The 7,844-nt window shown below is 34.1% G+C and overlaps 1 protein-coding gene across 1 annotated transcript; it reads left to right on the top strand.

Annotated features, from left to right (window-relative positions):
* Window positions 1-1,494: 1,494 nt before the first annotated feature.
* LOC147391283 (putative kinase-like protein TMKL1) lies at window positions 1,495-5,929 on the top strand. The gene is made up of 2 exons (XM_086417202.1): window positions 1,495-2,088; window positions 4,915-5,929. Exons 1-2 carry the CDS (start codon window positions 1,602-1,604, stop codon window positions 5,538-5,540), a joined length of 1,113 nt encoding a protein of 370 aa, XP_086273328.1. The 5' UTR covers window positions 1,495-1,601; the 3' UTR covers window positions 5,541-5,929.
* Window positions 5,930-7,844: the final 1,915 nt, after the last annotated feature.

Here is a 7,844-nt window from a genome sequence, read left to right on the forward strand (position 1 = left end):
AGTTTAAAATGAGAAGTATATCTTTTTCATTGGTCTTTCACAATAAAAAAATCATCAGAAATTATTGGAATCACCATTGGAAAACCTAAGTATATGAGGAAGATGAAAAATGGATAGTTTCAATATTTCAAAAAGATTATAACTAAAGATGAGGTTGTGGGACCATTAAAAAAATAAAGATTTACTAAATGGACTATTAAGAGAAGCCCTAAAATTTAATAAATAATTAGAAAGAAAACCTTCTGCAAGGAATCATTAAGTGATTTTTCCTTTTATTTATAGTCGAGTTCACCAATTTTTTTTGTCAAACACACCACTTTTTATTGTCGAATTCACCACTTTTTACTTATTATCAAACTCGACAACAAAAAGTGGTGAATATAACACTGGTAAAATCCACTCCTTTTTTTATTTTCTAGTTTTTCTAACATGGAAAGATTGACTAAAAACTCAAGAAAATGATTCGTTTAGATGATTTTAAACCCAAAGAACCGATCAATTTTTATTAAAAATCGAAGAAAAAAGTGAAAAACCCCTAATTTTTTACATGTCTTCAAAATGTTTTAAAAAACTGTTGAAAATGACTTCTTTTTTCCTTCTTAAATCCTTTCAGACGGAATGAAGTCTTCGAAACTCAATTGAGTTGCCAATAATCCAATTCTTTTTGGATGAAAACATTGAGTTCCAAAGGTTAGGGTATTCAATTGTGAGAAATATGGGAAATAGAGTTCAAGGATTGATTCAAAATAAAAATTGTATTAAATAAAGTATTAAGAGAAAATTTAAAAAACTTAGGGACTAATTAGAAAGAACTCCTTCCGCCAAGGTCGTTCTAAGTAATTTTCCTATATATAAAACTGTACATAGCTCACCAATTTATTGATCCCAAGTATAATATATAATGATTTAGTATGTGGGATCCATCTAATAAGTTTCCGTAACCACTTACTAGGGCTAAATCAGTCATTTCATCTACAAAATTGAAAGAAAATTTTGTTCATGTGCTTCAGCAAGTAGGAATCAGATAATATATCCACCAACGGTATTTCACCACGTGTCCTTGTCGTACCACTCACAAATACCTCTCTCTCTCACTGTCCGTAGCAAAAGCACGTAAACCAGGCTACTGAAATCGAAACTTTTAACCACTAAAACCTTTTTATGAAAAAGAGGAAAATGCTGAAATGACAAAAAGTATTTACTGCGATTCTCACAAGTCTGACGTGTGATCTGCTCATAACCATAGATGTGTTTCCTCGCGATACGAGTAAAAAATATCTACGGTTATGTATACATGTCCACGTCAGACTTGTGAGAATCACAGTAAATCCTGTTCATCCCAGCACAACTCAAAAAACAATTTTTTTAAAAACTCTTAAACCATACACCTAATTTTTTTGTCTCAAATTTGTAAGACTTTATGACAGAGTGTGAGGTTTCGAGCAATATAAGATTTCTTGGATATGATGCTGTCAGATCTGTCTCTTTCAACTCACATTTAGGGTTTTTTTTTTTTTGAACTCTATTGTGTTCATCTAGAATGGAAAATAAGCTTCAATTAGACTCTTAATTTGTTGATTTTGTTTTTGATTTCACTTGAAATGGGAAACAATAACAGACTCAAACTCATTATAGCCCTAATCTCTGCAACTTCTGTGATAATTCTCTTGTGTTTGATCTACTTCTTTCGTAAGAAACCACCAAAAGATGAATCTATCGAGACTGCAAGCATTAAAAATAGAGAAATTAAAGATGAATTGGAACCAGAGGACTTGATCTGTTTTCAAGGAGGTGAGAATCTCACAATCCATGATATATTGGATGCACCAGGAGAAGTTATAGGGAAATCGAGCTACGGAACGATGTATAAGGCCAGTTTACAGAATAGCAATTCGGTCACATTGCTTCGATTTCTCGGACCTTCTTGCACATTGAAGATGAAGGAGAATCTTCCTGTAATTCAGATGTTTGGGTTTATTAGGCATCCCAATTTGGTTCCTCTTCGAGCTTTTTATTCGGGCCCAAAAGGAGAAAAGCTTCTTGTTCACCCATTTTTTAGCTATGGTACTCTTGCACAGTTTCTTAGAGGTAATTTGTTTACTAGTTCTACTAAATTTTTTGATTTTTTTAGTTTCAGTGGGTGTTTAGATTTTAGTGCATAACTTAAAATCATGGATGAAATTAGAATAACTAATGAACATTGCTCTTGTTAACTGAGTTCAGATTCACCAATTATGCAGAGGAGTCAGTTTGTTTTAATTCGGATAAATACAGGAAAGTTTCAGAAGAAAAAAAAATGGGACATTATGAAAATAATGTTTTTGGATTTCTTCCCAAAAACCCATCAACTTCAACTTCCCTAAAAACTATATTTGGGGTTAAACCCTTATAGGAAAGTAATACCATCTTGTTATGGGCTTTATTATCATTTATTTTGCTTAAAATGGTGCTTGGGTTTTAGTTTTTTTTAGTAAAAACTGAAATCATGGTTGAATTTGCAAAGTTGGAAATTAGGGACCACAGCTGCATTCTTTCTCAACTATCCAACTATGGGGCTGAAAACTATTTTGGAGTAAAACTCTATTGAATATTCTATTAAATATATAGTTTTTGGGTTTGTAGTAATGTTGATAAATGGTCTGATTTAGGTATGCTTTTACTTGTTATCTCGTCTCATTATCAGCTTGATTCATTTTCCATTTGCTTAGATTGGTACTTGAGTTTTAGTTTCTTTTAGTAAAAGCTGAAATTATGATTGAATTAGCAAAGTTGGAAACTATGGACCATAGCTGCATTTTCACTCAAACATCCAAGTATGGGATTGATGGTCTGATTTGGATACACTTGTTATCTCATCTCATTATAGGCTTGATTTGCTTTCCATTTGTTTGTATTGGTGCTTTGGCTTTAGTTCTTTTTAGCAAAAAATTCAAAATCTTGTTTGAATCAATTAGTTGGCAAACCTGGATATTAAAGTATTGCAGATGCATTTTGATTCAAATATACAGTAAATCTCTAATGAACATTCTGCTACTACGATGAGAGTGAATTGAATGTTAAATTTTTTATTTTATATTTTTGCGGATTTATGGTCTGTTTAGCCATTTAGGTATGCTCTCACTTGTTATCATATCTCATCATAGGCTTGATTTACCTAATGTTTGTTTGGTGCCTGGTTTAGTTTTTTTTTATATAGCAAAAACTGCAATCATGTTTGAATTGGAATAATTTGAAATAAATTGTAGCACAACAGTTTCACAGTAAAACTCCAATGAGTGTTCTTGTTTACGAAGAAGTCAAAGGCCAAAAATAGAATTTTCATTTCTGGGTCTTTAGTGTTGTTGACAAGATATCTGATTGAGACATGCTTTATTATTTCCTCTCGTTATAAGCTTCATTTCCCTTCCAAGTACTGTATGACATGAAAGCGAAAGCGAGAAGGGAGCAGGCGAGATCAGAAAAGCAAGGTGCATAGAGTAGAGTACGACTGAAAAAGAGCAAGACAAAGTGAGCGAAGGCTTTGAGCTCGACTTCATTCATAGATTGGGGAGAACAAGTAAAATTCCACTGAGTCGAGGCGAGAGCTTCATCTATTTCTTTTTTTCTTTTTTAAGATTGGTTCTGGGGTTTAAATTTTGTTTAGCAAAAACTAAAATCATGATTGGATTGGTTAATTTAAAATAGTTTTGAATTGAAAAATGGTTTGCAATAAAACCCTAGTAAACATTATATTAATTAGGACAAAAGTGAGCTTAATTTGAATTTTTCGTTTGCAGTGTTGTTGATATATGGTCTGAGTTTGGTATTTATCTCATCTCGATATAGACTTTGATTGACCTGGGTTTTACTTATTTCTAGTAAAAAGTGGAATCATGATTAAATAGGCAATATACAAAATTAGAGTGACACAGCTGCATTTTGACTGAACCGTAACTTCAGGTCTGAGACATGTTTTACAATGAAACTCTAATGAACTTTCTACTAGTTACAACGAAAGCGAAAGCTGAAATTTGAATTTTCCAGTGTTGGGTTTGTAGTGTTGATATATGGTCTGATTTAGCCATTTAGATATACTATTACTTGCTATCTCAACTCATTATAAGTTTGATTTTGCTTCCATTTATTTATTTTGGTTATTGGGTTTTAGTTGTTTTTATTAAAAACTGAAATCATGATTGAATTGGAAAAATTCGAGATTAGAATAACACGTACAGCAGTATTTTCGCTCGACTTTCCAAGCATATTAGACTAGAAACTCTTCTCACATTGTTTGCTCACCTTCTGATTATTTAGAAAGGGGCCAGTGTTTAGCTTCTTGTTTTTGTTGTTTTTTAGAGTGTGAATGGAAATCGTGAAATGTTGGTTTAAGAGGCCTCTCTCAGAATCACCATTCTCACACCAGTAAAAGCATATATTTTTTCCAGTTGTGTGTTGTTTGCTCATATTTCAGTTTGAATTGACTGTGAACAGATGCTCAAATTCTTCAAACTGTCTTCTTCTCTGTGTTGGCTTTATAGTTTTTTTTTTTTCTTATTTATAATCGAACTTGCTAGTCTTAAAAAAAATGTGTACAACTTCTTGTTGCAGATATAGAAGAGAAATCATACTGATTAAAAAAACCATAGAGAATCGCATCTGTTTTTCTTTACTTTTTGTTTTTTTTACTTTCTCTTCGTTCTCTATAAATACATCTATTTGCAACTATAATTACTGTTGTTTCTTCTTTCCTTTTTCACCTGGAAAAGAATGGAAATTTTGGTTTGTTTGTCTTCAGCATTCTTTTAGTTTCTTTAATATCAGAATTCCTTACCTTGCAATTGGTAGCTGCTTTTGATTTCAAATAGTTCTGTTTTTCCTCTGTTTCAATTAACCCAATATCTCTTAAATGAAATGGAAATGTTTTGAAATTGACAGACGGAAATGGTAAATCTCACAAATGGGCAGTTATTTGTAGCATCTCCCTTGGTATCGTGAAAGGACTGGATCACCTCCACACTGGATTACAAAAACCCATTATACATGGAAACCTCAAGTCGAAGAACATACTACTTGATGTGAATTACCAAGCATATGTGTCAGATTTCGGTCTACATCTCCTCTTGAATCCAACCACTGGCCAAGAAATGCTCGAAGCTTCTGCTGCTCAGGGATACAAAGCCCCGGAGCTGATCAAGATGAAGGATGCAAGCAAAGAGAGCGATATTTACAGCCTTGGGGTCATCTTACTTGAAATACTTACCAGGAAAGATCCCATTAATGATAATCTATCGCCCCGTCAGGATTCATATCTACCGAACTCCATGAGAAATGCGATAATTGATCATAGAATCTCGGATATGGTTCATCCTGATATACTTGGCCAAAGCAATGAACCAAACCGGATTTCTGAAGAACATGTAATCATGTTTGTTCAGCTGGCTATGGCTTGTTGTTCATTTTCTCCATCTTTGAGACCGGATATTAAGCAAGTCCTCAGAAAGCTAGAAGAAATTAGTCAATGTCAGTCAGCTATTGAAGTCATGATTGATGTGAGCTATTGAAGTCAAAATGTGGGATGACAATCTATTATGCATGATCAATGGTGAACGTTTATTATGCTAGGAAATGGGTTTGGTCTCTTGAACGAAAAGATCAAAAGTTCCATCCATCAGACAAGGATTCAGATTTGGTGAAGATGGAATTTGTCAGGTTTCAGGGATTTTGTGGATTGTGAGGATTAGATTGTATCCCAGCTTGGATATTGTAGAGGGATTATTCATGGAATGAATCACAGGAAGGAAAAACCATTAAAGCAGCTACAAATTGGGCTCATTTTACCCTGAGAGAGAATTGGCAGAAGTCAAAAGAAGGATGAATTTGGGTTCAAATTATTCTTTGAGAGGAAACTAACAGCAATGGGGATCAGCCATTGCCGATTTTGTTGTTCCTTTAATTAAACATATTGGTCTTGAATGACTCTTTTTCTCGCACATGTATTTTTACATGATTTATATAAGGAATTTAGGGAGCATATTTGTAAAATGCAACGGAAATCCAAACCTAGAGTCATGTCATGTTGGATCGATCGCTAAAGATTGGAAAGTCCAAACACTTGTTGCGCCGATGCTACTAAAGTAGTTACGATGATTCCACGCCTTAAACCCTAGGGTCTTTGATAGAAACTCAGAAACTTACAGGACTTAGTGAGGAGAGGGAATAGAGAGAATTTTTTTCCTTTTCTTTTGGTTTTGTTTCACTCCTGTACATGATTTTACTCCTATTTATAGGGATAAATAATTAATGAGATTGTAGTCTCCTAATCAAAATAGGGACTCAATTTCACTAAGACTCAAACTTCTAGAGGAGTCCTAGTGTACGTGAATGTGAGATGGGTCTACATGGACGCCCAATAATCAACATCTCCTACTCGTCCATAGTGGGGCTCAACAATCATCTCCTCATCTTAAATTATGCAAATATTCTTTCATACAAGGTGTGGGATCAGATTCTGGTGAACGATGCTAATGGACTCCATCTCATGGATCCGAAGTCGTTCTTCCCACCCCCTTGCTAGCACCGGCGTGGTATCTACCAAAAACTTTTTGACACTCAAATTAGAGAAGCAGAGGAATAATCGAATATATTGGTTAGAACTCCAATCTGCTAAAATATCCCTTAGTCTATGCTTATTGTGCTATTTATAGATCTTTTTCTTCGAATCAAGGTTTCCCTTTCTCACAGGAGGTGATCTCGAAGAATCCCCTGATTCCTAGGATCCTAAACGGAATGGGAATCTTCTTAGATTAGATATGCTTACTGGGGAGATCTCTAAGATTGGCATGTGCAAACCAGAATTATGGATATCCTTTGACCAAGTATACCCTACTTGGCAGATCAGGTCTCGTTTAGTGTTGTGCTACCCTTCTAGCTAGGATCGGCACTCTCTACCTTGGCATGACCTACTGTTAGGTAATGCTCAGTATGCTGATTTGTGCATGGTACCACTCAATCGGTTTGGACATACGTACGATCTAGATAATTGTGCAGTTATTTCCCTCTGCACAAGGGAATAAAGTGTGTTCAACGAGAATTTATCTTCCAAAGAGAGTATTATGCTAAGTTTCTATCTAACTAACAAAACACATCTCATCTCGTATAACTCACATATACCCAAGACTTATTTAACCACATTGAGTTGAGCCTTTTCTAAATCCTCAAGAACCTAAGCTCAGAACAATGTTCAATCATGTACACAATGCACAAGCTTCCTTTATAAAAAAAACAAAATAATTTGTAAATCTATACAAATAGTTGAATATACGATAGTATAGAAAATCTTTTGAAAATAGAAATATCAGTATTGGCACAAACTCTTGTCATTGTGTACAATTTATCATCAAAATGTGATACCAAATAATCTTCCTCGAGCCCTCATGTTACTTAGTTTTAGTTAAGTTACTTTTCCAGTCATATTCCATTAAACCTTATCAATCCTAGTCATAAGTAATATGCTAGGGTCAATAAATATTAACCTATACTTTACAACATAATCTTTAGTCACTAAGGCACAATAATAACCTAATTATTCAATATACTCATACAATAAGGGAATAGGGAATCGTTCATTTACTCATGTAGGTAAAAACAAGTCAATATAAATAGCACATATAGTATGATTTACATGTTATGGTGGAGCTCCTTAAGAGTTCGTCAACATCAACACCATACAGATCTGAGTTTAGTCGCACTATGAGTGCCTAACCTGAACTTCTCAACCCAATTACTTATCGAAGCATCTAATTAAAATTCACATCCGGCTTTATGAATCATGTTTGATTCTATAAGTCTACGAATCATGTTTGATT

Source organism: Akebia trifoliata, chromosome 11, assembly GCF_017979445.1.
Source record: "Akebia trifoliata isolate Shusen 1 chromosome 11, ASM1797944v1, whole genome shotgun sequence".
NCBI classification, from domain to species: domain Eukaryota; kingdom Viridiplantae; phylum Streptophyta; class Magnoliopsida; order Ranunculales; family Lardizabalaceae; genus Akebia; species Akebia trifoliata.

Coding starts and splice junctions, on each gene's coding strand:
- LOC147391283 (XM_086417202.1), top strand. CDS start 1,602: ATGGGAAACAATAACAGACTCAAACTCATTATAGCCCTAATCTCTGCA. Junction 2,089..4,914: donor TCTTGCACAGTTTCTTAGAG/GTAATTTGTTTA, acceptor TGAAATTGACAG/ACGGAAATGGTAAATCTCAC.